The sequence below is a fragment of the Ictidomys tridecemlineatus genome, chromosome 6 (genome assembly GCF_052094955.1).
Source record: "Ictidomys tridecemlineatus isolate mIctTri1 chromosome 6, mIctTri1.hap1, whole genome shotgun sequence".
NCBI classification, from domain to species: Eukaryota; Metazoa; Chordata; class Mammalia; order Rodentia; family Sciuridae; genus Ictidomys; species Ictidomys tridecemlineatus.
The window spans coordinates 8,863,008-8,890,577 of NC_135482.1; the positions used below are offsets into that span (position 1 = coordinate 8,863,008).

At 61.4% G+C, this 27,570-nt stretch overlaps 1 protein-coding gene across 4 annotated transcripts; it reads left to right on the forward strand.

Moving 5' to 3' along the window:
- The first annotated feature begins 119 nt into the window (after positions 1–119).
- Kcnj4 (potassium inwardly rectifying channel subfamily J member 4) lies at positions 120–27,062 on the forward strand. 4 transcript variants are annotated; one of them, XM_078052731.1, is made up of 3 exons: positions 4,847–5,763; positions 23,009–23,134; positions 24,936–27,062. In XM_078052731.1, the coding sequence occupies exon 3, from the start codon at positions 24,975–24,977 to the stop codon at positions 26,307–26,309; it is 1,335 nt and encodes a 444-aa protein (XP_077908857.1). In that variant the 5' UTR covers positions 4,847–5,763; positions 23,009–23,134; positions 24,936–24,974; the 3' UTR covers positions 26,310–27,062. The 4 variants fall into 4 exon arrangements, with proteins under 4 accessions (XP_005322312.2, XP_077908857.1, XP_077908855.1 ...); XM_005322255.3 differs by lacking the exons at positions 4,847–5,763; positions 23,009–23,134 and adding an exon at positions 120–793; XM_078052729.1 differs by lacking the exon at positions 23,009–23,134 and having other exon boundaries at positions 4,849–5,763.
- The last annotated feature ends 508 nt before the right edge of the window (positions 27,063–27,570 follow it).

Sequence of the window (27,570 nt, forward strand, 5' to 3'; positions counted from 1 at the left end):
GAGGGTGCTCAGGCCCGGTGCCCGGTACCCAGAGTCGTGCGCCGCGCGCCTGGCCCGGGCGAGGTTCCCACGGCAACCGCGAGCCGCTCTCGGCGTCTCCTGAGTGACGAGGCGAGAGCGAAGAACCGGAGCGCGGGCTGCTAACTGGAGCCAGAGAGAGGCTGGAGAGAGATCGCGGCCGGCCAACTGAGCAGGGGAGCCAGGGGCCGCCCCGTGTCCTTCCAGGCATTCTGAAGGCATCTGGCACACAGCACCCCAGCTTTGACTTGGCCTCAGGCTGCTGCCTGGCGCACCTATGGTGATTCTTTCTCAGCTTTCCAAGTGGGCTTGGCTGATCCCGGTCACACTGGGCATATCAGGTGCAAGGCCAGGCCAGGCCACGCCACCTTGGTGGCCTGCCTCCCACCCCACAGTGCAGCCAGGTGCACGGCCAGTAGGGCTGGGCTCTGGCTCTTCCTTGGTTTCTGGTTCTGGTTCTGCTAGTAACTTGCTGTGTGTTTTTGAAATCCCGTCTCCTTCTCTGGTCTCTGAGATGGGCCGCCGCCGCCGCCACCACCACCACTAATGTCTCAGAGTAGCTGTCACCAAGTGTGTGGAGTGATCAAGGAGTGTACTAGCAGCTTGTAAACTGTAAAGTGTTTTGCACATGTCAAGGACCATCACCATTGGCTCTCTCTTGCCACCTTGTCCTCTTCATCACCCCAGCCCCAAGGGCAGCCTTGGTGACATTCAACTGCACCGTGAACCTGGGTCTCAGAACTTCTCTCCATGCCCAGAGGTTTCAAGACTGCAGGTGAGTCCTCTGTGCTTCCCTCCCCATGGAAAGGGTCCAGGACAGCTCTCCTAAGACAGCCCCCAGACTTGGAGGGATTCACAGAGGTGTGACCCTCTGTCCCCCTGCCTGGACACATCCTCCTTATTCCATGCCCTGTGTCTGGATCATAAGGTCCCCAGTAAGTGGGGATGCAGAAGCCCCAGCACCTGGCCCCTGGACAGGGCCCACTGGGAAACTGAATACCCTTCCGATGCCTCGTGCCGGCATGAGTTGGGACGGTTGTGTGTATCTGTGAATGCGTGTGTCCATGGCCTGTGAAGGTTGGCTTCTGTGTCCATATGCCTGGCTGCACACATTGATGTCTGTGTGCACTCCAGATGTATATTTGCGTGTGTGTATGAAAATGTGTGTATTTATGGCGGCGTGGAGGGCGCGTGCAGGTGTGTGTTGTGCGGGTGGCATATGTGTTTACCCGCACAGCTATTTGTGTCTCTGCTGTGTGTGTGAATGTCTAACGGGCATGTGTGGGGCTGCTCTTGCATGTGCACTGGCGTGTGAGGGTCTGTGGCCATGTGTGTGTGACAGTGTGTGGGGGTCCTGGCTGCAGGGGCTTCTCTCCTCCTTCTCTTCTCACCTGAGTGACCTTTGTCCCCACGGGCACACACTGGCTGGCTTCTGCCCTCTCCACCGACCTGTGGCTGACCAGGTCTTTGGCCAGGGTGGCCGCCAGGGGCTCAGATGGGTGGGTGAGCCTGGGGCCAGGGCTCATGTGACACCCCTTCCCGCATGGCCTCCTCCCCTCCCCACAGCAGGAGCAGCAGCGGGAAAGGTTGGCGGAGGGGGGCTATTTTGGGAGCGTCTCCTTAGCAACAGCTGCCACGGCCGTCTGTGGCGGTTTTTCTATAGGTGCTAAAATATTCCACCCTGGTGACTACCGAGTGCTGGGGGGTGGCTGAGGGAGGGGGCGGAGGGCGGGAGAGACCCCTACAGTCGTCCATCCCTGGGGTACAGCCTGCTGGGATGGGTCCTGGCCCATTCTGATATCCCTTTTGCCACCTCCAGGACTTAAGCGCGCTGAGGCTGGCCAGCTGTGCCCTGATCTGATTTCTCAGCTAAGCAGCTGGGTGGCCTCAGTTTGTCTCCTCTGCAGAGTGGGCAGACTGGACTTTAAGGAACTCTCTGGGCCCAGAACTGGACTTTGTGAGTCTGGCATTTCCAAGTGACCCTCCCCTCTCCTCCCCAGCTGTCTCACCTGCCTGGCCCAAGTCCCTCTGCCCTCCTGTTCTACAGAGTCCTCTGCACATGCCCTCAGGACCCCTGAGCAGGCCCCCGGAGTGGGCTGGCTAGTGAGCACGCGTTGGCCTAGAATGACCTGTCCACCAGACTCCAGGAGTTGGGCCTGGTTCAAATCCTGGCTTGGACATTTGCTTAACCCTGACTGACCATGCCAGGCCACTCCCTCCCTCTGGGTCTCAGCTCAGTCTCCTTGCCTGTGAAGTGAGGACGTTCGTGGCCTCTGCCTCCAAGTTGTGAGGCTCCAAAGGGGAGAAGGGGACAGGCTAGGGAGCTTTGGTGAAATGGACAGAGGGACAAAGGACGTGTATCATCAAACTTCAGGGTGGGCCTCGCTCTCCTGGAGGTTGCCTCTGCCCCCAGGACGCATGCTTCTGCTTCTGTCTTGGATGATGACAACGAAGTCTACCTGCCCCTTGGGGACCCAGTCCAGCTTGTCCCATTACAGACCTGGCCTCTGAGGTGCAGAGAGGACAAGAAACTTGCCCAGGGTCACAAAGATTCTGATACATGACCCCCTTTTCCCCAGCCCACTCACACACACACACACACACACACACACACACACACACACACACACACTGGCAGGCCTGTGCACACCTGTGTCAAATCACCCCTCCTGACCTCAACAGGGCCAGAAATTCTCAAACACAGGACGGACGATGGCAAATCCTTCCTTGATCTTTAATCATCCTCAGGAGAGCTGGAACTTGTCCCTCCCACTTGACCTATGAGGAAACCAGGTCTAGAGCAGATGGCCTCAGAGGGGTCCATGGGGGAGGAGGGACCCTTTCCTGACACCCTGAGCCTCTTCCTTCCTGGAAATGCCCTTCTTCACTCCCTCCCAGTCTCCCGCCCTTGCAGGGGCTGAGATGCCCCTGGAGCGCAGCCCAGGCCCAGCAAGGGGACCTCGACTTGTGCTGAGTGACCTGGCACTGGGGGACTGCTCCTGTGGGACTAGGCACTCTGGATGCAGACCTCCCTCTCTCTCTGCCCACCTCCTTCTCTCGGCTGCCTTCTTCCCTGAACCCCATGCTCCCGGGGCAGCCCCCAGGCCAGGCCTCTGGTGAGGGGAAGAGACCGTGGTCATTTGTGTCATCCGCATCCTCCCACTTTCAGCCCAAGCAAGGGTGCTATAGGCCCCCAGCACACATGGGTTGCTAACGGGGCCTAACCCCTCTTCAGTCCCGCAGAGGACTGCGCCAGGTAACCTCAGTCCTGGCCGTCTCGCTGGGGCACAGCGGGTAACAAGGGTTTGCAGAGCAGGTAACGAGGGACGCAGGCGTGGAAGCTGCCCACCCGTGGAGGTGTGCAGTACTGAAGGCTGCACCAGGAAGGAACAGTTGTGCTAGCATGAGTGTGAGCATGAGCTGTGCATTTCTGGTGTGTCCACCTAAGCTCATCTGCCCCTGGGGGAGCTGTTAGAGTCCCCATTTAACAGGTTAAATAAAACACTCGCTTAAAATCAGGTAGCTCCTAAGTGCTTTTGAGCCCAGGTTGGGCTGACTCCCAGACTCATTAAGCAAGAACCATACTGTGCCCGGCCCTGGGGCCAGCACATGGTGGGCACCCAGTGCTGGCTGAGAATGAATGAGCAGGTAGAAAATGACTTTTGCTGTGGGCATCCGGAGGCCCCTGAGGGAGGGGGACTGAGGCTGGGCTTGGAGGCAGGAGGAACTGCAAGCAGCGGAGAGGTGTGCAGGCATCTGGTGTGTTCTGCCATCTGTGGGAATCAGGGTGTGTGTGTGGGGATATGGTGTGCGGAATAAGGTGGTGCCTGAGGGTACACTATGCTGAGGACTTGGGACCGGGGAACAGGTAGGGAAACAAGGTCGTTTGCACACTAGTAGTTTTCTGCTCAAAACCAGCTTGGAGTAGGAGCCTCCGGGATTTCTTACCCAGCCAGTTCTCCACCCAGCTTTGGGATGCCTGACTCTCCCTCTCTGAGCAGGGGCTAGTCTGAGATAGCCAGGCTCCCAAGAAAGTTCTTCTGGAAGTCTAACCACAGGTGTCTGTTCATCCTATCACCACAGAGACAGACTCACTTTCCCTCCTGTCTCCTTGGAGAACTGGAGAGAGGTGGCAGAATGGCCACCAACTAGCTAGGGACAGTGGGGTGCTGGCAGCTTTGACCTGGACACTCTCATGGTGAGTCTGGTAGAAGTGAACAGATCCTCCCTTAAGACGGCTTAATTAGACAAGGGCAGTGGGGGAAGGTAGAGAAGGAGGCAAGTTTGGTGTGGCTCTGCCACCTCTGGGTGACCTTGGGTGAGCTGGCCCCCTCTGGTACTCCGTCTCTCGGTCTGTGAAAGAGTTGATCATGAGGGTCCCTCCTGCAGGGCCACCTCGGTTTCCTGGGGCCGGGTGCTGGGGGCCCTTAACTGCAGGCACTTCGGGAAGGATCGCAGCCGACAAAGAGAGGGGCCGGCAGCCCCGGGACCCAGGCCCCCCGCTGCCACCCACCGGCCTACCGGCTCCCAGGAGCCCTCCCCACCTGCCCCGGGGGGCTGGGAAACGCGGGAGCGGATCCCGGAACGGGTTCTGGGAGGAGCGCTCCTGGGGCGAGGAGGAAAACCCGGGCGGGATCCGGGGCCGGATCGGGGCCGCGCAGCCCCCAGCCCCTACCCCTGCCCCGCGCCGCGGGCCCCGCGGGGAGCGGGTTGGAGACTCGTGCAGGCCGGGGACACCGGGCGGGGCAGGGCCCCGCGCCCCCCGGGGCTGCCGAGCTGGGGGGGCGCGTGGCCTCCGCTGCGGGGCGCGGGTCACGTGTGAGGAGGGGCGAAAGTCTCGCAAAGCGGGCGGCGTGCCGCGAGTTGGGAGTTCTCGGCGCGCCGCGGGCGGCGGGAGCTCGGGCTCCGGGCGAGGCGGGGACGCGGCGAGCGGGGGCCTGGGTCCCAGACAGAGGGGGCCGTACCGAGAGTGGGAGGGAGAGAGACGGAGGACAGAGCCGCGGGGGAGACGGCGAGAGGCGGGCAGGGGAGCGACAGGGCAGAGGCAGGGGGAGACCCGCAGGGCGACGGGGACGTTGACAGACCCCGCTGGGAGCAAGCGACAGAGACACAGGGAGGCGGGAGAGACCGGAGAGAGACGGAGCAGAGAGGCAGAGACCAGAGGAGCGGGAGCCAGCCACCGGGAGCCAGGGCGGGAGGTGGCGGCTGAGCCGCCCGGCGGGAGCGGGGAGGCGACCCCGGGCCAGGAGGCCGAGGGTCGCGGGACCGGTGACCGGTGCCGGGTGCAGGGAGTAGAGCGCAGGGCGGGGGGCAGCGTGCAGTGAGACCGAGTGACAGGGAGGGAGCCGCGGGGGGCGGCGGAGCGAGAGTGCCTGCGGCGGGGGCGGGGGGGCGCGGGCGCGGTGGCCGGGCGCCCTGGGTCCCCGAGCCCCGCGCTCTGAGCCCGGGCCTGGGGCCGAGGATGCTGATGCCGAGGTGGCGCCCAGGGCGCGGCAAGTGACAGCGCTGAAAGTTGGGTGGCCCGCGGGGAGCGGCGCGGGACGGCCCGGAGGCGCCGAGACCCCGAGACCCCACGCCCAGAACGACCGGCAGCCGGCGAGGGGGCGCGGGCCGGCCGGCCGAGATCGCGGGCCGGGGGCGCCGGGACGCCCCTCTCCCCTCCCGGACGCCGCCCGCAGGACTGCGCCGGGGGATGTAGCGCCCGCTTGCCGCCTCCCGGACACTCGTCGGACCCTCAGCCCCGCGGTAAGCCGGGCGCTGTCCGTCCGTCCGTGCGTCTGTCTGGCCGCCTGTGTGTCTGTGTGTCCTGGGGCCGGGCCTCTCGCCTGCTCCGCACCTTATCCCTGACCCGGGTCCTGGCTGGCCCGCGCGCGTTTGGCGCGGTCCCGTGACTTCCCCGGAGCTGGTGCGCTCCTGCGCTCTGTCAGGCTGTGGGTCAGGAGCGGAGGTCAGGAGCGGAGGTCTGGGTTGCAGGGAGGAAGAGAAGAGTGGGTGGAAGCTATCTTGACCTCCTGCCCTGGCCATGACCTTTCCTGGCCTCCACCCACCCACAGTTGTCAGGGCGGGAGCTTTCAGGCAGGTGACTGTGGCAAGATGCGCGTGGAGGGTCTCTTCTTCCCAATCCCTACCTGCAGCCTATTTCCAAATGGCCTCTCAGTTTGACACAAAATCCTACTTCTCAGATTTTGATCACCTACTTTGTGCCAGGCAAACCCAGGGTGGGTGGGCAGGGATCCTGTGAATGACAGGTGTTTTACAGTTTTGGAAACTGAGGCTGGGGAGAAAGGCAGAGGCTGCATTTCCCTCTGTGAGGACCCCAAGGGAAGAGCCGTCTGATGACTCCCTGAGCAGGGAGAGCGGCCCTGCCACCTGCAGAATGTCCCCCAACCACTGTCATCTACTTTCCCTCCACCCACACTCTGCCTCCAGTGCCCATGCTGCAGGATGGGAGAAAGCAGGGGAGATGGCGGGCTGGAGGGTAGTGGTGCACGAGAGAGAGGCGGAGCGGTCTGCTGTGTGGAAAGATGGGCTCAGGAGTGGTGGAGTGACAGCACTGAGTCAAGAGAGCCGAGGGCCAGGCCTGGGTAGTGCAGAGAGGGACTCGAGCCCTGTGTGTGTAGCATCTACTCTGATCCCATGACCTCTAGGGCTTTAGGCCCAAGAGTCTTGTTGTGGCCCTGGCATGGCCTCTGATGAGGAGGGCAAAGGGAAGAGAGGACAGTTGGGATGAGGCTGGTGTACAACTTGGCAGAAGTAAGGGCCTCTGGCCACCAAGAGAACCCATAGCCAAGTTGGAGCCAGAAGGGCAGCACCTGGAACCTTCTCCCCTGGACGGAAGGCTCTCGGGGGTTTCCGTGCAGGGCATCAAGCCTCCCGTACCCTCCGCGCAGCCTCAGCAGTCCACTCCCCTCCCGAGCCTCAACTTCTATCCTGTGGAGCCTCATTCCCAGAGGCCACATTCCCTGCCCCACTGACCTCCAATGGAGAGCTCTGGGCTCCATGAGCAGAAGGCTGTCCGCAGGCTGGGGACATGCTGGGAGATGGGGCAAGGACTCATTGCACCTTTAAAGAGGTGTAGAGCTGATGCGGGGGAGGGGGTGTGAAAGGAATGTGGCTGCAACAGAGGCCCAGCCACTGGGCACCGTGGAGTGGAGGGTCGGGAGTTAGAAGGGGCATCTGGGGCTTGGAAGTTATTCCTCAAGATCCCTTGAAAAGAGCCCCTTGCAAAGAAATTTCTCCCAGAAAAAAACCTTTGAGGTGACCATGACCAAAAAGAACTAGCCATGGGTTTCTGCTGGGGTGACCTTGGGCAACTGGCTTGACTTCTCTGAACCTCAGTTTCTTCGTCTGGAGAATGGGGCTGTGTCACTGACTTCTTCAAGGCACGGAGTGGCTTACAGACCCTGTCAGGGCTCAGAGCAACGTGCAGGAGCCTGGCGCACAGTAGGTCCTTCACAGACATTTGTGGAAGGGAGAGCGGAGTAGCTCTAGGGTGCTGCAGTTAGACTCCTAGGCTTGGGATGGGAGGGAAGGGAGAGGAGCCGGGCGGGCTCCCAGGGCGGGCTGCTTCTTAATGTGGATCTGGGGGAGGCGGGGGCGAGTGCTAAGGGGGGTGTGAGGAGGAGGGGCCCCCTCTGCGGGGACCACTGAGTCACGAGGACATGTAAGCGACATGACAACCAGCAACGTGGTAACCAGGAAACTAGCGGTGGGAAATGAAGCTGAGCTGTGTGGGGTGGGGGTGGGAGGGCGAGACTGGCAGCGCCAGGCGGGAGGGTCCTGGCAGCAGCTGGGCTGGCCACCCAGACAAAGGAGGTGAGGCCCCGGGCCAGCAGGTGGGCCGGGCGGAAGCAGGGGGCCAGAGTGGAGGGAGGGGACACGCCCGGGCGCGGAGGGCAGGGGGCTTCTCCACACCTCCCAGGCCCGCTCCTCTCCCCCACTCTTCGTGCCTCTCCCCCTAGGATGCCAAATTTGGCTCTTGCAATCTGTCGTCTCTTCTGAGATTGGCACCGGGACGAAAGCCGAGCGCATTACATCATCACCGCTCCCCCTGCACGAGGGAGCGGGAGGGGCAGGCCCAGGCCAAGAGGCCACTGTCCTCCCTGCCCTCTGCCCACCCTGCCGGCCTCAGGCGCAGGCGTGGGGGCTTCTAGGGGCAGCTGCGGGGACCTGGAGGCAGGACAAGGCCCCCGTCTAGGGGAGATCCCCAGACCTGGGGAGGAAGCCAGCATGCCGCTGTCCCCCTGGTGAAGTGAGGCCTGTGGCGCCCAGGACCCTTCTCTGTCTTTGCTGCTTGCTGTGTGACCTTGGGCAGGTCCCCTCGTGCAGAGGCCACGTCCGTACAGAGAGCAGTTGGCCACTCAGGCCTGGGGGACTCTCGTGGTGAAGGAGCCTGTGGGGACTGTGCTCTTCGGGGTCTGAGGAGGGGGTGGGTTCTGCGTTTCCATCCCCGTGACCTGGAGCAGCGAGTGGCTTCACCTCATGACCCCCCTCCTCCTCCTCCGAAAAGTGGGGATGGTGGATACTCTAGGCACTAGATAGGACGGAGGGCACAGGAGGGCGGACGCGGCCCTGAACCGGCAGATGGGCAGGAGCCACACTGGTGGGCCCCTGGGTGGAGACGGGGGCAAGCGGCCCAACCATTGCTGGGGTTGGGGAGGCAGGTGGGGGGTCTTAGCCAGACCCACGGCCTGAGCTCACAAAAGTGGAGACTAAACCCAGAGGGGGACGCGGGTCCCTGAGGGTCACAGTGATGGTTTGAGGGCAGAGGTGACAGAGCTAAGGCCTGAACCCAGGGCTCCTGGCTGCCAACCCCTGGAAGCAGAGACACAGGAGCTCCATGGCTCCGGGGACAGCTCTTACCAGGAGCTCTCCACCCCCACCCTCCAGATCCCCATCCTGCCATCGCGGGTCCTGCCTGGTCTGTTTGGGGAGCCCCTGTCAGGCTCATTTAGAGCCAGTTTCTGGCAGGAACAGGCTGGATGTGGGGGGAAGCTAGAAGGTTATGGTGCATTCTAGAAAATTCCTAGAACTAGAGACCAAGAAAAATGGGGAGTAACTATAGATGTTTGGTGAAATAGTGAGCTCCCCATTCCCAGGCCTATGCAAGTGGAACTAGGGATCTTGGCCTTGTGACTCCTGCTTCATGGGCAAGGTTGAATGACATCCCACCTCCAAAACCCTAGGAGTGTTTGATGTTCTCAGGAGGAGAAGGGAGGTAGCGCCCTTCACTTCCACTCTTCCCAGCTAGTGAAGCCATGTTCCTCCCCAGGCACCGGGCTAGGAGCTTCTGCAAATTCTCATCTAGTCCTCCCAGCAACCTGCACTGTTGATTTAATATCCTGATGTTACAGATGGCAAAGCCATGGCCCAGAGAGGCTATGTGATCTGCCCAAGGTCACACAGCAAGAAAGTGCAAAAGAGCCTGAATTTGAGCTTAGAAATGAGTTTTTGGAGGCTGTCTTTGGGGCTTCCCCGGGAAAAAGAGTGGAAAATATTCCTCCCCTGTGCTGGGGCTTGGCAGGAGATGGATGGTCTAGTCGCCCCCGCAGCCTGACACCCCCTCAGGGAACCTCTGGGGGCTCCGTTCTGAAGGGACAGACATGGACTGGAGGGGACGCCTCATTTCATAGACGGGAAGACTGAGGCTCAGACAAGAGATAACCTACCCAGAGGTGTCCCGTGTTAGATTTCGGCCAGGGGCTCCGTTCCCTGCATGAGTGGGCAAGAAGGGGCCTTTGGGTTGATGGGGACCTGAGATGTGAGGCTGGGGTCACAGAGGGAATGGCTCCAGACTAGGACTTGCGGCAGAAGAACCAGGCTCTGAGAACAGAGAGAGAAACCAGCAGAGACAGCACCTCTGTCCTCCTTGTCCTGTCCCCAGGGCCACCTGCTATATCAGTGTCAGGGGAAATTGAGATGATCTTGGAGACAGCAGCCTTGGGCTCTCTGTGTGACCTTAGGTCAGTCCATCACCCTCTCTGAGCTTGGTCTGCCCACCTGCATGACAAAGAATCTGGAAGGAAGGACCTGTTTCCAACAAGTCGCTGCCATTGGGCTGCTGTGTCAAAAGGCCCCTCCCCTGCAGACCCTGGGCCCTGGCGAAGGGGCGGTCAGGAACCCTGGGGGTTGGCGTAACCTTTCAGCCTCCCGGGCGGGCGCGCAGCCCTCCTCGGTGTGGGGGATCTCCAGCACGGCCTTCTTCTCCTTTTCGTCTTTATTTTTCTCCTGCTCCCTCTTCCCCTGGCTACGTGGGCTGATCGCTGCTCAAACTTTTAATTCAGATGGTAATTGAAATAATAATATGGGCTGAGGCCTCTGTGCTTGTGACGCCGCAGCTGGCGGAGCTCCTCTATGAATAGCGCTTGACTCACAGGCGCGCTCCTGCAGGCGGCGGCGCGCGGGGGGTGGGCGCGTGTGCGCGGTCGGGGAGGGGGGCTGGCGCTCCTGCCCGCTCGGTCCCCAGCCCCCGCCGCCTCGGCAGCCTGCCCTCTGGTCCCTGGGCCCACCTGGAGGACCGAGGGCGCAGGTGGCACTTCTGATTCGTAGTAGGGGACACTGAGGCTCGGGAGGCGGGAAGCAGGCAGAAAGCACCCGGGCCCATTTCTGAACAGGTGGGTTTTGCCTGATTCTGAGACCACAGTTCTTGATCAGGACACACGGGCCAGGGAGACCCGGGAGGGTTTGCAGGGACGAGGCCCCTGCCTCTGCCTCCCATCCCGGCCTCTGCCTTCTCACAGCCTCCTCCCAGCTTGCAGGCCTGAGCACACAGCTCTCAGGGCTGCTGGGATTGCTGTAGTGAGTGCTTGGTGACAGGGTGACAGGGAGGTTTTCTTGGGGCAGAAGAACCAGGCTCAAATGAGAAAACCAAGGCTTAGCGGGAAGCCAGGGTGGCCCCAGTCCCTGGGCCGAGACACACACACACCCTTTGTCCTACCTATGTGCCCACCTCCAGCCACCCTGGGCCCCTCCATTTAGCCTCTCCCAGCCTGGCCTCCCCCCCTCCCTGGGAAAGTTCACCTGCCCTTGCCTTGGGTCCCTGGTGCCAATAGTTGGCAGGTGGAGGTGGGGAGCCCTGAGGACCCTGTCAGTCACGGAGAGCTGGTCCTTGGTGTTCAGACCCAGCAGAAGCTGTGCAGAGAGAAGGCAGCATTGTCCTGGTGACCTACCAGCTGGGAGAATTTGTGTAGGCCACCTAAGGGACCCATGGAGGACAGGGGACTGGCGTGCTAGACCGACCAGCCCCCGGGACTGGAATGAAGAAGAAAACTCTCCCCTGCTCTACCTGGCAGCCCCCATCTCCTCCTGCAGCTATCTTTTCTCCAGAACCTCTCTTGGGAGATGAAACAACAGCTCAGAGACCCACAGGGGTTTTCCCAAGGTCACACAGCAGTGGTGGCAGGACTGAGGCCAGACCTGAGCCCATGGCTCTTCCCAACTCCTCTGCCTCCTGAGAGCCCCCAGGGGTGCTGACACCCTCCTCACTCTCTAGGACAACCCTGTATCTCTGGGGATTACAGGAGGAGAGGAAGGGCTGGACCTCTGAGCGCCCCCACACCCCCATAGGAAAATCAGGATTAGAGAGAGGGACAGGGACAGGGGCAGCATGTCCCATCAGCAGGGGGAAGGCGCTCAGCCACCCACCCACCCCACAGGATGCTGACCAGTTCCTGTCTCTCTGGGAGCTCGCTGTACTCTGGGGGCAGGGAGCACCTATGGGTGGTGGCCCTGCCCTGGCTCTGCCCTTAGCTTGTCCTCTCCGTTGCCAGAGCCCACCAGCTCTGCCGGGCCTCAGGGCCATCTGGGCAAGACAGAGAGGAGGGGACTGAGCTGTGGGGAGCGGACCCCGCCTTCCTGTTAGGAGGTGGGGGCCCAGGGCAGGGGCTTTTCCAACCTGGAGTTGGTGGCAGAGGTGGCCTCTGGGCTCCTCTGTGGGGTCCTCTCCCACCCACGGAGCAGGTCTCTCCCCACCCTGAGCCCAGCCTCTAGGAAGCTCTCCTGCCCCCGTTGCCCGAGAGCAGCGCGGGGCCTCTCCCATCAGACAGGTCAGCATTGGGGACCCCAGAGGCCACACGGGGGAGGGCAGGCACAGACAGGAGGGGCAGCCCACCTCCTCTGCCCCCACCCAGCTTCTCTGGCCTCAGTAGTCCCCGCTGAGGCCCAGGGTGGAAAAACAGAGGGTCTAGGTTCAGTCCAGCCACACCCCTGAAAGACTGCCACCTTGGGGACATTGTCACCTCTCGGAGCCTGTGTCCCTGCTCTGCAGGTGTGGGCCAGGACCCGTGTCTGAGGGTTGCCAGGGGCGTTGTGAGCCCAGAGTCTCTGAGCGCACGGTGGCCCGGCCCCTCGGGGGCCACTGCCGGCTTCCAGCCCTCAGCCTCCCGGCACCACCTGTCTATCAGGGCATGGCTTGGATGTCACCTCCCTGCTGAGCCCCCACCTCTCTCCCCTCCTTCTAGCTTGGGTCAGGGGCTGGGGCGAGCCCAGCACCAGCTCCGGGCCATGCAGCTGCGGATCCCAAGGCCACCTGACCTTGGAAGAGTCTCCGTCTGGCTGGGCTCCAGGGCTGTCCCCCAGCCACCAGGGAGTAACTGGGCAGCCAGAAGGAGAAGGACCCAGGCAGGGCAGAGAGGCCCGTGGCCACAGGCTGGAGCTGTCCCAGGTCCCTGAGGTCAAGGCCAGGGCGGGAGTCACTGACGGCAGGGCCTCGCCCAGCAGTCCAGTGGGAACGGGGACATCCCTGTCCAGGACGGGGGAGGCCGCTTCTGAAGGGTCCAGCAGGGGACAGTGAGAGTTCTGACCGGGCCGGGTGAGGGGCTGGACCTGGACCCCGCACAGCCTCTGTCCTCTGGCGGCCGCGTGGACGTCCTGCGAGCCCACCGTCTGACGTCTCCTTCATGGCCTCTGTCCCCTCTGGTTGGGCCCCAGAGCCCTGTCACAGCCCTTCTGAGGGGCCACTGAGGACACAGGTGTTGGTCCGTCGTTGGGTTGTAGAACTGATTTCATGAGTTGTGCTACTTATTTTTTGAATAAAATAAAAAAGAGAGACTTCAAAACACTCCGCGGCAGTGAGGACAAGTGTGACTTTGGGAGGCTCTTGTTTCAGAGATAGATACATGATACACAGTGTACAATTGGTTAATATTATATATATTAACATATTGAGTAGCAGTCCATAACAAACAACTTGTTTGCTTTCTCTCTGGGTTTTGCTTAAAGAGTTTGAAAGGACCGGAAATCCCAAGGACTCAGGAGGCTGAGGCAGGAGGTTAACAAGCTGGAGGCCAGCTTCAGCAACTTAGTGAGACCCTGTCTCAAAGTAAAAAAATCAAAAGGACTGGGGATGTAGCTCAGTGGTAGAGCACCCCTGGGTTCCATTTTTAGTACCAAAAACAAAAAAGTAAAGAAAGACTTCGAAGTCGCTGCCAGTATAGGAACCTGAGGCGGCACTGATCGGAGGCTCAGGTGCACGGGCTGATCCCCGGATGCTGGGTTCCAGGAATTTCAGGAAGACCCTGTTCTGCCCCCAGAGGCCCCTCCAGCTGCCCAAGGGGCCCCAGGCACCCAAGCTCAGCTCCTCCTGTTATCCGCCCACCTGGACCAAATTCCCCACTCACTCTGTTGGTTAGTCCTGTCCCACAAAGCTCCTGTCCCCGTCCCTGGAGCCTGCCCTGGGGATCCAGGGTCTTGAGCCTAGGACAGCTGGGAAGAAGCCTGTGTTCCGTGGAGGAGAGGCCGAGGCCCCACAGGTCCCGTCCGCGCTCCCCGCGCTCAGGGCCACTCTGCTGTGTCCAGTGGCACAGAAGGTCTCTTTCTGGTGTCTGCCCAGAGCCACCTCCACTGAGAGGTGCTCCCTGACTACATGTCAAAAATAGCTCCTCCTTAGTCCCATTCTGTGACATGGCCCTGCCCAGGCCCTTCAGGGAATTATGACAAACTCCAAGTATCTCGGGTCCCTGTCAATCGTCAGATGTTGCCCGGCTCTGGGGCTGGGAGAGGCAGAGCCGGGGTCCACGGCCGAAGGACCTGGAGAGGGGGTCAGCTGGGTCTCGAGGGCAGGAGGGTCAGGAGAGCAGGGCCTCTGGGTGCAGAGGTCTGAGTGGACCCCGTGTGGGAGGCCCCGGAGGAGCCTGGAGAGGAGAACTCAGCCCGCAGCACAGGCAGCTGAGAGGAAGGGCGTGGTGTGGGGCAGGAAGGAGGCCTGAGTGGCCGAGTGGCTGGGAGGGCAGGTGAGGGCGGAGCAGCTGGACAGGCCAGGCCCATCCTGAGGGCGTGGGCAGCCCTGGGGCCACAAGTCCCCAGTCCCAGGGGCCGTGGGCATTTCTGGGTGGTCACATGACCAGGTCCAGCCCCAAGGTCCCCTGCTGTGGCGCGATGCCAGCGGCTGTGTCTGGCAGGTGTGGCGAGGGCCAAAGCCAGCACCAGGCTCTGGGTGCCCCGGCTCAGGGGGTGTCAGGCCTGGGCGGTCCCCGGAGGGTCCCAGGCTGAGTGGGGGGGGCCTCGCTTTCTCTGGGTCGTGCGGGGCTCGCAGCAGCCCTGAGGGCCAGCGGACACCCGGAGCAGGGGCAGGGCGCCCTGCCCGGGGGAGAGCCTGGCTGGGGGTATTCTAAGCCGCAGGACTGGACGAGATCACAGGGTGGACTGCAGGGAAGACTCGGGAGGTGGATGGTAGTGGCGATGGCCAGGGCTGCCCCTGGGCTCAGGGTGGGAGAGGGAGCGCCAGCCCCCAGGCTCCATCAGGTGGGGGCTCAGAGGAGCGCTGGAGGGCCCAGGGGAGCGTGGCAGGTGAGGAGAAGGGGGCGGGGTCCTCCCCTCCAAGAAGAGCTTCTGCCCTTCCCAGTTTACCAGCCCCTTCTCCCTGCACATCTGTGCAGTGCGCCTTTACAGTGGGCGTTCTTCCTCCCCACTTTAGGGATGTGACTCAGAGAGGTTAACACATTTCCCCCATAGCCACACAGCCCATAGGTGGAGTGTTCTCAGACTTTCTGGGGTCACAGTCCTTGTTGGGGACCTTATGAATGTTATGACCTTTCTCTGAAAAATACACATATGTATGCACCAGTTTTCAAACTTTTCCTCTATATTTTTTCCATAGGTAATACATTCATATGGTTCTAAAATTAAAAAGACACAAACGAAAAAACAGTGAGGATTCTTCCTCCCACCGGTCCCCAGCCACCTGCTTTCTCCCCGGAGGCAGCCCATGCCACCAGTTTCCCGGGTCCCCATCCAGAGATAAGCAAATACGTGTGTCTATAAATTTCCTTCCCTCCGTCTTTACACAGCGGCAATACTCTACTCGCTGTTCATGACTGTTGCCTTTTTCACTTAAAATACATCTTGAAGACCCAATGGCTGCGAGTCCCTCCCTGTTCTGCGCCTGCGCGGCGGCCGCTCTGGGTGGGCACGGGCGGCTTCCCAGCTCAGCTGCAGAGCAGGGCTGCCAGGCGCCAGGTGCAGGGGTCTCGGGCTGGGGCTCCCAGGGGCACGGAAACCCCAACTGCAGTGCCCACTCCCCCTACGCCCCAGGCCTCCCCTTCAGGTGGCACCCCTGGGACATGGGTGCATCTGTGAGTGGGGGCAGCAGCTCCCACTCCCCAAGCTCTGGGGGACCCCGCTGCCCTCCACCAGCAGCCCCAGCTCCTGGAGCCTTGTTTGCTGGGACACTGCTCCCCTCCCCCCTCCCTGGGCTGGCTGCAGGGGTGGGGCAGACGCCTGCTGTGCCCAGGTCACCTCTGCTCCCGCCCCCTGCAGTCCAGCCCAGCAGGGTTCCTGCACCCCAGGATTTTCCAGCCTTCTGCCTGGGGGCTGGGAAGGGAGGGCTCAGGTGGGTCTGTGGGGGGGCAGCCACATGGTGCTGCCTGAGTCTCCCCTGGTCTCCGCGGCTGCCCCAGACCCCTCTCCTGCTCTGAGATGGGGTCCACTGAGACCCTTTCCTCTCCCCTCAGTAAGCTTCTCACCACCATCCACTCAGGTGTTCTCCTGACTCTGCCCAGCACTCAGGGAGGCCCAGATCTGACATGGGGGACAGCTCCATCTGGACCGCCAAAGCCAGAACCCTCCCTCTGAAACCCAGTCCTCTTCATCTTCTTCCATCATCCATGGCTTTTGACACTGCCACCCCCCTTACCCACACCCACTGCCCATCAGTCCTGAGCTCTTTGTCTAGATGTCCCCACATAAGCTGGGCATGGTGGCACAGGCCTGTAATCCCAGCAGCTCAGGAGGCTGAGGCAGGAAGATCGCAAGTTCAAAGCCAGCCTCAGCAACTTAGCGAGGCCCTAGCAACCCAGCAAGACCCTGTCTCTAAATACAAAAAAGGGCTGGGATGTGGCTCCGTCGTTGAGTCCCCTGGGTTCAATCCCCAGGACCAAAAAACAAAAAAACCCCAGAATGTCCCTGCACCCCTTCTCTTCTCTCTGGCTCCACGGCCACCATCCCCACAGCTCCAAGCCACCACATCACCTCCTCACGGTCCTCCTGCCTCCACTGTGCCCCACAGAGACCAGCCTAGGACACTTTGTCACAGTGATGTGCCCCAAGCCCTGGACGCTGCAGAGCGCAGAGGACAAGGACAGAGGGTCTCTGCGACAGTGCTGGGAATTGTTGGGTCCTTTTCTTTGCAGTGCTGGGGATGGAACCCAGGCCCTCACACTCCCGGGCAAGCACTCCGCCACTGAGCCCAGCCCCAGGCCTCTTTTAATTTTTCATTTTAGGCAGCATCTCACTGAATGGCCCAAGATGGCCTCAAACTCGCCATCCTCCTGCCTCAGCCTCCCGAGTAGTTGGGAGTACGTGTGGTAGGTGGAGCACCACACGAGGCTGGGGTGTGTTGTTTCTTAAGTCTGTTGTCACATACCCAGGGATTCTATTTTTCTTAAAGTTGTCACATGAAAATTTAAAAGAACAGACCTGGCAAAATCCAGCCACCTGCCTGCCCGCTCCCCATGCGCTGGGCGACGACCCCCGGCCCACCACCTCCACCTCCAGGCCCTCCCCCTGGGCAGCTCTTCCTCTTGCTGCGACTGGGCCTCTGCAGATTCTCACAGCACCCAACTTCTTCTGGAATGTTCTACACCCCACTTTCCACCTATACATACATTTCCCTGACGGACACCCACGTACCACTGGGTCTCAGCTGACTTCCAGAGACTGCATCAGCCAGAGCACCCCACCTTCCCTCTCGTCTCACGCCACGCTGTCCCTCCACCCTCGTAACCTGGCTATTCATGACCTGCCCAGACCCTCCTGCCCCTGGAGCATCCTCCGGCTGATACAGAAGCTGGGCGGGTCCAAGGCCTGCACTGACCCCCAGCAAGCGTGCAACCAATAGCGACCTAAGAGGCAGCTTTGGCAGGGAGGCTGAGCAGGCCCCCGGGGGCCACGAGGAGGCAGGGATACCTGAAGCCCCAAGTGTGTTCTGGACAAGAGACGCCTCTAGGAACCCCTTTACCATCCAGTCCCTATAGGAGAGAGGGCACAGGCATTTGGGGCGGCCGCTTTATGGGGTAATGACCTCTCCGTCAAGGGCAGAGGCCAGCAGGGCGCCTTGTGTGTGGGAGCAGCTCCTGCAACTGGCCCTGACAGGAGGCCTCCTGGACACCCCAGGGAGCCTGGTTCAGCCTGCCCACCTGCCCCGAATTCTCTGTCTGGGAGGTTAGCAGGGCAGGGTGGGGGCAGAGCAGCGGAGTGGGCCAGTTCCATCACTGCTCTCAGAGCCTGTGTGAAGCCCAGACTTGCCTGTGTCCAGGCCCTGGCTGGACCTCGGATCAGGAATCTGGCTCCAGATTGTTTTTGTGATCCAGCTTCTCCTTTCCCAGTACAACGGGTGTCACTGAACCCAGCACATAGTAGGTCATGTTTATCAAACGGAAGCAGGCGAGTGGGTGACAGTGTCTTTTCAAGGCAGGAGGAAGCATGCCTTGGCAGTTTCCTGGTGCCAGCTGCCAGGATCCAAGTCCTGGTTCTACCACGTATGAGCTGTGTGACCTTGGGCAACCTCTCTGTGCCTTGGTTATCCTACTTCTAAAATAGGAATGATAACAGTACATTCCACTGAGGTCACTGTGAGGATGCAGAAATCGATCGTCGTGAGCACTCAGGGCAGCTCCACACAGAGTGTGTTTGTGCTAAACGCTCAGCTGCTCAGAGTAGATTCTGCAATGTCACAGGGTTCTTCCGTCCGTAGGGGAGGGGCAGGTAGGCAGAGGGATTTCAGGGTCCAGAGGAAGGTGTGGGGGGAGGAGCAGCGTTTGCTGAGCACTCACTGTGTGGCTTGTACTTTTGTGACAATCTGCATCTGACCCTCAGGACAGCCCACAGGTAGGCACTGCTATGCTCTTTCCTAAGTGGAGACCCGGAGTCCCACACAAGTGGAGGGCCTGCCTGCGGGCGGGACTGAGCCCAGTTCTGGGTGATTCTGAGGCCACCGTCCTGCCCACTTGCTCCCTAGTGCGGTGCTGGAGGACAGGAAGGTGTGGTTGGGTGCGGGGGTTCCGGGACATTGCCCCTGAGACCCCGGGGAGGAAACCCAGAGGACAGTTCAGCCCTGGAGAGACTCGCACCTGCCCATCACCCACTCTGTGCTGGGCACGGGACACGCCCAGTCCAGGTGTTCCCCTGTGACCGTGGCAGTGAGCTCTACTATGACCTTTACCTGCCGACGAGGTGCGCAGGGAGCCGAGAGGTCAAGGGGCCTGCCTGAGGCCACCAGGTGGAGAGTGGCACGGAGACGGGAGACTTGAAGCCACCACGCTAGGAGGGGTCGAAGCGGCTCTTGAGATGCATGTGGGGGGCAGCCAGATCCTCAGGGTGTGAGGAGCAGGACGGGGTGTTGAGAGGGCCTTGAGTATGTGGGGACAATTTCCCCTGCGAATAGCTTTGTCCCCAGTCCCCCCCCCCGGCACTTTGCAGGGTGCAGCTCAGCTGCCTGGGGCCTTGGGCCCCACTTTCCCTGAAAAGACCCACACATTAGAGTGGACAGCGGCCCCCTGCCCTGGGGCTCAGGTGAGAGACCTCAGACCTGGAGTTGGGACAGTCTCCGTGCCCTCGAATGTAGGGAGACGGGACGATGGTGACACTGTTTCCCACCCCCAGGGAGAGCTTCCCCCCCCAGGACCCTCCTGGGTGCAAGGAGTTTCCCTGTGGCCCTGTCCACTGCCCTGTGCCCTCCCTTGGGAGAGTCGGCGTCCCCTCCAGCTGGGGGCTTGGGGATGGGTGGGCTGGGGCCACCTTCCTGTGCCCCAGATCCTGCTGAGCGCTGGGCTATGTGGCAGCTTCCCACCCTCTGACCAGGGATGGATATGGTCCCCTATTTTGAGGACAGAGAAGGGCCCCTGGCCAGAGCACCCTCAGGTGGGGCCAGGACTAGAAGGGCTGTCCGTGGCCCCGGCACAGTTCCTAAGTCACCATCGCCATCACCCCCGTCACTGGCAGGTCTCTGTAGGGCCGCGGGTGACACCAGCTCCGTCTTCAGATGAAAACCTGCGGCCGGGGAGGTGCTCGAGGGGAGCCCCAGGGCCAGGCCTGGCCACCCCACCCAGACATGGGCACGTTGGTGCCATGAGGTTGGTCAGAAGCCGGGTGGAGGACAGCCAGGGCCCGCAGCGTGGCCAGGGAGGACCACCGGGAACCTGGAGGGACACGCAGGGCCTGAGGGGAGCCCGTGAGGGGCACAGGATGGCAGGTGAAGGGGCCGAGGGTGGAGTGTGGGGACTGGGCGAGGAAGACAGTCCCACTTGTCACGTGAGCTGAGCGTCCCTGGGGCTCAGCACCTCCCACCTGTGGCCAGCGGCTCCTCAGCTGGGGAGGGTGTGACCACCCTGTGGTGGCTGCAGTAGGTGCTTAATAAATACTCGTGAGGCCAACAAGGAACGCCACCATGTTCCGTGGAGAGAGACCCTGCCTGGCACGAAGTGGGCCCTTCCCGATTGTCCCTGCTCTGAGAGAGGCTTCCACTGGGCCCAGGCTGAGCCGCGTCACCACAGTCACTCGCCCTGTTGTCGCACCTCAAAGTGCAGTAGCAGGGACCTCAAAGGATCAAAACCGGCGGGATGGAGTGTGGGGAGGGCTGGGGCCACTGTCTGGACCTGTGCCACTGTACCATGTGTGTCACGGGTGGGGACAGTGCAGAGAGGGAGGGGTGCCCGTGAGGACCACTAGGTTTCTGGGACCCAGGGGCTGCCGGGATGTTGGCTTTGCTTTTACAAATGGAGTTGTGGACAGGGAGGGGGCCTTTAGTGTCATTAAGTCCCAGGGAAAGCCTAAGAAGTGACAGGAGCCGGGGGTCTTCTGCCTCCTGTCCATCTGTTGGCAGGTGGGGCCCGGCCCGGCTTCGCTCCTCAGACGGGAGGGAAGCCGGGTGCCTGCACTGCCAGCCCTGTGGGTCACCTCCACGTCCCCCCCCCCCCGCCCCCGCCAGGGAACAAGCTTCCTGTGGCAGTTGTCAAAGAGCCGTGCCACCTGGGACACTGCTATTTGTGAAACTCTGCTCCAGGCCTCAGTTTCCCTCCTTGTCCGGTGGGATCTGGACTCGCTCCCGGGCTGGGGCGTGGGCAGCAGAGTAGAGTGAACAGGGAGCCCGGCTCGGTCGGGGCTGGCGAGCAGAGCGCATCCCGTCCGTCTCTGGCCCAGGGAGGATGTTCCGTTTGAAGACCAGCCAGCTTCTGCTGTCACCTCGTTTCCTAAAGAACCTTGCCCCTGAGGATCCAGGATGCCAACCTGGAATGGGGACAGTGGCTCCACTGTCCTGAGCTTCCTTTAGCCCTGGGCTAGCCACCTGCACCCAGGGGTTTGGGAAACCCTGGGTCACCTCTGCTTCTATCCCTGTCGAGCTCCATGATGCTCAAAAACGGCAGGGACACGCCTAGGAGGATGCGTAGCCGCAGGCCTGGGAGGGGCACTGAGGCCAGGAAGAGGAAGGGCCTGTTTGAGGACAGGTCACAAGGCAGTGGCAGAGGGCCGGCCTCCCTGACCCGGGGCCTCCACCCTCTCAGGCCAGGGAACAAGCCAGCTCGGGGCTTCCAGAAGACGTGTTTAATGGCAGGAAACTCATTACCTACATCAGAGGCTCCAAGTCTGCGCTGGTCCTGTGTCCCTTCCTGTCATCTGCGCCCCTTTTGCGCCACGTGGTCCTCTCCAGGAAGCCCTGGGTGACCAGGAAAAGAAACCCTGGCATGGCCCTGTGAGGTCACCTATAAACACAAGGCCCAGCTGGTCCTTCTCTCTTTTTGGTGAGGATGGCGCTCCACCCTCACTCCAGCAGGTGACCATCCTGCTAAAGAGGTCCGTGGTGGCCAGAGCGGTTGCTTAGTTGAGCAGGTTGCTGCAGACGGGGTTTTCAGGAGGCTGGGGAGGGCGCAGGTCTGGGGAGGTGACTTCCCCCTGGTGCTGCTGAGCACCAGGACCTTTGGGAGCCTTGAGGACCCACCCAGGCCCCCACAGAAGGGGGGAGCGGCTTTGGCCTGGAGAGGGGCCAGAGCAAGGGGTGAACTGAGCCCCGGGCTGCACTGGGGGCCACAGGAGGTGGGGAGCAGGGCCTGGGGGTGAGTGGCCAAGCTGGGGTGAGGGTCTGCTGTGTGGACTCAGCGCCTGGGACTGGCCCTGCCTGGGCTGGCTGAGGCTCCCTCATCTTCACTCACTAATGGGGAGCAGTGGCCAGGGCTGGGGAGGGGAGGCCTAGCACACAGCCACGGGGCGGGGGTGGCTCCTCTGCCCCTGTTCCCAGGACCCCTCCCAGAGGGCAGGAGCCCGCCAAGAGGCCTCTTCTGCAGTGCCAGGTGAGCCACCACGTCAGGAGCCATTTCTTCTGGGCGAGGGCCAGGGGGACTCGGCAGTCTGGCCTGTGCTCAGCCCGGGCAGGACCCTCAGCCTGTCTGGAGCTCAGGAGCTGCACCAGGGCAAGGCCTCCAAGCCTCGTTCTCTCTGCTTCTCCTGCAGGGATGTGGGGACACGCGGGGGCCTGTCGGGTGCCCGGTCTTCCCTGGCCCAGGCCCAGCGCCCTCCTGGGAGGAGATGGATGAGGCCAAAGGGCCCCCCTCCCAGGGCTCTGAGAGGCCTGCTGGAGCGGCCACCGGCCCCACTCGGGGACCCTCAATGCAAGTGCTTTCCGCCTCTGGACCTCCCCAGCCTCAGGTGTAAAACAAGGGTCTTGAACTCCGTGACCTTGTACACCCCCAGCTCTGTGTGTGTGTGTGTGTGTGTGTGTGTGTGTGTCTGAGGAGGGCAGAGGCCAGGTGGGGAGAGGCCGGGGAAAGAAGACCTTGCTGAAAACTGGGCTTTTGAACCAGAAGCACAGGTGGCCTCCAGTCCCCCAGGCCACCACCTGCAGCCCTTGCTCTTGTGCCTTTGGGGAGGTGACAGTGAGAACCTGGGAGCCTAGTCAGGACCTCCGAGGGGCCGTTCCCACAGGCCCTCCGGGGTCTTAGGACGCTGGGCTTGCTGGTTCCATTTTCCAGATGAAGAAGCAGGTTCAGAGCGGTCGATGTCCTGCCCAGGTCCCACGGTGGGGCCGATCCGGGACTTCCACCCAGAACTGTGGGCCCAGGGAGTTCCTGGGTGGGGTGGGGAAGGGAGAGGAGCCAGGGGTCGGGTGGGGTGGCCGCGGGGCGGGGTGGGGGCTGGGCTCAGTCTCCCTGGACAGGGAGAGGGAGTTTCTGGGGGGAGAGGCAGCCTCTGAAGCTGTTGATCTCTAAATTATAGCGTTGGCGCGCTCCAGTTGCTGTGGCAACCGAGTTGTCCTGAACCGGGGAAGTGTATAAACATTGCCACAGATGCACAATTAGATCAGGAAGAAGAATAGAACAGAAAATAGAAACTCCCAGCCTTATATAATTCTGGGCCAAAATGCTATCAGGAACCCAGGCTGGGCCCTGGCCCCGGCAGCCCCAGAGCCCCAGGGCAGGCCCAGCTCTGCTCTGGGCTCCGATGGCAGGGCTGGGGACGGGGGGCAGAGTGTCTGCTCTGGGGGCCCAGCTGCTGTGTCTGCCACCAGGGTAGAGGGGATGACGGGCCTCCTTCGCTGAAACAGCTGGGGACAGTGACAAGCCAGCCTGCCTGTCACCAGCTCCGGGGAAGCGGGAAAGAAGGAGGCTGCCTCTAACTTCTTGGGTCTGGTGAGGTAGGGTTTCTTTTTTTTTGGTGGTGCTGGGGATGGAACCCAGCCCCTCACACATGCCAGGCAGGCGCTCTACCCCTGAGCCACAACCCCAGTCCTTTTCATTTTCCTTTGAGACATCTAAGGGTTACTGAGGCTGGCCTCGAACGTGCCATCCTCTTGCATCAGCCTCCCCAGTCTCTGGGATTGCGGGTGTGTGCCATCAACCCAGCCCAGGCAGGGGTTTTGACCTCCATTGCTGTCCCCAACCCACATGGGCACTGAACTTAAGATGTGAATCTCCAGCGACACCAAATAAAACACAGAAACTTTACCTTTAAACAAGCTTCAGGACGGCTTCTCCGCTCTCGGCCTCAGGCTCCCCAAATGGGAGAGAGAGAGATTCACGAGAGGCTGGTGAGAGGGCGAGCATGCTCGGAAGTGGGCTTTTATCGGGGGGACCCTTGTTCTTAGAAAGTTCCATCCAAAAAAGGCCAAAAGGGGCAGGGTTACAAGGGACAGGTGAGTGTGATTCAACCCAAGGGGCCTACATCTACATCTCAAAGCACGCCCTCAACTTCCTGGACCCGGGCACTGTCCAGGTCACTACGAGATGTAGTGACTGGTCAAAGCCTCTCCGTTCCAGGATGGAAGGTGCAAATCATTCAGAGTGGCTCCCGACACCCCACCTTGACCCCCAAATGAGGAAATTGAAGCTCAGAGAGGGACAGTCCAGGGGCAGAGCTAGGCAGGGTGTCTGCCTCTCCTATTCTATTCTTGGTCTCCACACCATGAATTCACTTACTTCCCTCCCAGCTGTGTTGTCTTGGGGAGGCCACTTTCCTTCTCTGAGCTACTTGAGAGCAATGATGCCTACACAGGACCAAAGCCTGGGCTTCCCATTGTTCCATCCTGACCATGTCACCTGATTTTCACCCACCATGTCTCAATAAGTGTAGAGACAGGGCAGGAATCGGGCTCATTGGCCAAAAGCAACACTGAGAGAGGAGTTCAAGGGAAAAATCCGTCAGAGGTGGGGATGCAAGTCCCAACTTTCTGATATGATGCTAACATAACCTATGACCGCAGCTGTGATGGTGCACACCTTTCATCCCAGAGCCTGGGGAGGCTGAGGCAGGAGGATTTCAAGTTAGAGGCAAGCCTTAACAACCTAGTAAGACTCTCAGCAACTTAGAGACACCTATCTCAAAATAAATTTTAAAAGGGCTCAGGATACGGCTCGGTGGTAAAGCACCCCTGGGTTCAATCCCTGGTCCAAAAAAAAAAAAAGGCTTATGTCTTCTCTGTCCAGTTTGGTGGCCACTAGCCACAGGTGGCTACTGAGCACTTACAATGCTAGTGCAAATGTGAAGCTGAATTCAAACTTGTGTTTCATGTTAATTAAATATGAAGAGCCACGGGTGGCCAGCAGCCAGCATACTGGGCATCACGGGAGGGTGTCCAGTCTCGGAGACACCTGGAAGTGCAGAGGGTGGATGCAAGGAGGCAACTGAGGTCAGAGCTCAGAAGAAATGGAGAGCAGAGTCAAGATGGGTATCAGGAAGCTTCTAGAACAGTGAGCAAAGCACCGTTGGGGATGGGGGGAGTACTTAGGACCTGGATCCAGGTGGCCTTGGCTTCCTGGTTGGAGATGGCCAGCCTCAGGGCCACCAGATCTGCCACCTCCAGCCTGTGGGGACGGGGGCGCCTAGTCCAGGCTTCTGTGGTGCTGAGTGTCCTTGTGCAGGCGCTCCCGTCCCCGAGCCCGGGTCCCCCCCAGGCAGCCCGTGCTCCCCAGCACCTCACCTGTCCCGCTTCTCCGCAGGCCCTGCCTCTTCCCAGGTGACCACGCCGGCCTCAGGACATGCACGGGCACAGCCGCAACGGGCAGGCCCACGTGCCCCGGCGGAAGCGCCGCAACCGCTTCGTCAAGAAGAACGGCCAATGCAACGTCTACTTCGCCAACCTGAGCAACAAGTCGCAGCGCTACATGGCGGACATCTTCACCACCTGCGTGGACACGCGCTGGCGCTACATGCTCATGATCTTCTCCGCGGCCTTCCTCGTCTCCTGGCTCTTTTTTGGCCTCCTCTTCTGGTGCATCGCCTTCTTCCACGGTGACCTGGAGGCCAGCCCCGTGGTGCCTGCGACCGGGGGCCCGGCGGGCAACGGCGGGGCGGCGCCCGCGGCCCCCAAGCCCTGCATCATGCACGTCAACGGCTTCCTGGGCGCCTTCCTGTTCTCGGTGGAGACCCAGACGACCATCGGCTACGGGTTCCGCTGCGTCACCGAGGAGTGCCCCCTGGCGGTCATCGCCGTGGTCGTCCAGTCCATCGTGGGCTGCGTCATCGACTCCTTCATGATCGGCACCATCATGGCCAAGATGGCGAGGCCCAAGAAGCGCGCGCAGACGCTGCTCTTCAGCCACCACGCGGTCATCTCGGTGCGCGACGGCAAGCTCTGCCTGATGTGGCGCGTGGGCAACCTGCGCAAGAGCCACATCGTGGAGGCCCACGTGCGGGCGCAGCTCATCAAGCCCTACATGACCCAGGAGGGCGAGTACCTGCCGCTGGACCAGCGGGACCTCAACGTGGGCTACGACATCGGTCTGGACCGCATCTTCCTGGTGTCGCCAATCATCATCGTCCACGAGATCGACGAGGACAGTCCACTCTACGGCATGGGCAAGGAGGAGCTGGAGTCCGAGGACTTCGAGATCGTGGTCATCCTCGAGGGCATGGTGGAGGCCACGGCCATGACCACCCAGGCCCGCAGCTCCTACCTGGCCAGTGAGATCCTGTGGGGCCACCGCTTCGAGCCCGTGGTCTTCGAGGAGAAGAGCCACTACAAGGTGGACTACTCGCGCTTCCACAAGACCTACGAGGTGGCCGGCACGCCGTGCTGCTCCGCCAGGGAGCTGCAGGAGAGCAAGATCACCGTGCTGCCCGCGCCGCCGCCCCCGCCCAGTGCCTTCTGCTACGAGAACGAGCTGGCCCTCATGAGCCAGGAAGAAGAGGAGATGGAGGAGGAGGCCGCGGCGGCCGCCGCTGTGGCTGCAGGCCTGGGCCTGGAGGCGGGCTCCAAGGACGAGGCAGGCATCATCCGGATGCTGGAGTTTGGTAGCCATCTGGACCTGGAGCGCATGCAATCCACCCTCCCGCTGGACAATATCTCCTACCGCAGGGAGTCTGCCATCTGACCTCCAGCCCTGCCCTTTCGCTCCTGCAAGAGCCTCTGCCTGAGGGTGGGCTGCCAGACACCTCCCCACGCTCAGGACAGAGCTGACCCTGGCTCCGTGGACCTTCTGGAGGAAGGTGGGGGCTTCAGAGACGGTGGGACCCCTTCCTGCTGACTGCAGAGCCCAGCCTGGGAAGGGCCCCGCACTAGGCTGGTTGGCTGGAGCTCCCCAGTGCCTACCACAGGTGGCTCTGGGCCCCGCCCCTCCACCCTTCCCCCCTGACCCTTCAAGGACACGCCCCCTCTGCTCTCAGAACCTTGGGGAAGGTGGCTGGACCGCTGGCGGGTGGGCACCAGTGGGGTTGGGGAGGGCAGGTGTGGGGCTGGGGGGGAGGGGCGTTTCTTTTGCATGACTGTGGCCGTGCTCATGACTTTCTTTTGTAAATATCCATGAAGACAGCGGGATGGAGGCCCCAAATCCACCTCTGCTGTTTTTACCTGCAGGACCAGGAGATGCCATCCCTCTGTGCACCTCCCCCCATCAAGACTAGCCCCTCCCCACCCAGCTGGCTGGCCCCTGGGGGCCCCCAAAGACAGCCTTCTTAGTCCCTGGATGATGTGGGTTTGGGTACAGGGTCAGGACCGGGGGACCCGGAGAGGCAGGATGGGGACCTGTCCCTCTCCCTCCCTGCAGTCCCTCTGGGCCCCCTGGCCCAGCCCAAATTGACAATGGAGTTTGTAACTATATATTTTTAATAAAGTATATGGTCCAGTAGGGAAGGCTGGTTGAAGACGGAGGGGTGGGAAGGGGCGGGACAGGAGCTCACTGGTGAATGCGGCTGTGGGCCCCCTGGTGACTCTTGCAGGGGCTCCATCACCTGCCATTCTCCTCCCTGAGAGTCACCGGAAGGACCTTGAGTGGGCATCAGAGAACTGGGTCTGGGCTGTGGGGCCTGGTGGAGAAGGCCCATGGGGCCTGGGCGGGGCCCTGGGTTCCACCCCAGCACTGCACAGAAAGGGGGAACCTGGGTCTGGGTCAAAGTTTGACTCTGATTCAGGGAAGTGGCGGGGGCAACTCATTCACACACACACACACACACACACACACACACACACACACACACACACACACGCGCTGATAAGGCTGATGCAGGTCGCTGTGGGGGGGACTGGAAACCTGGTCATCGTCCAGGCTTGGTCTCTGTCTCACTTGGGAACCTTGGGGGAAGTCCCCCCTTCCTGTGGCCTTCCATGACCCTTGCTGTGTGACAACTGTACCCCTC

What these genes read in the sequence shown, in the direction of transcription:
- Kcnj4 (XM_005322255.3), top strand. Translation starts at nt 24,975, where the DNA reads ATGCACGGGCACAGCCGCAACGGGCAGGCCCACGTGCCCCGGCGGAAG.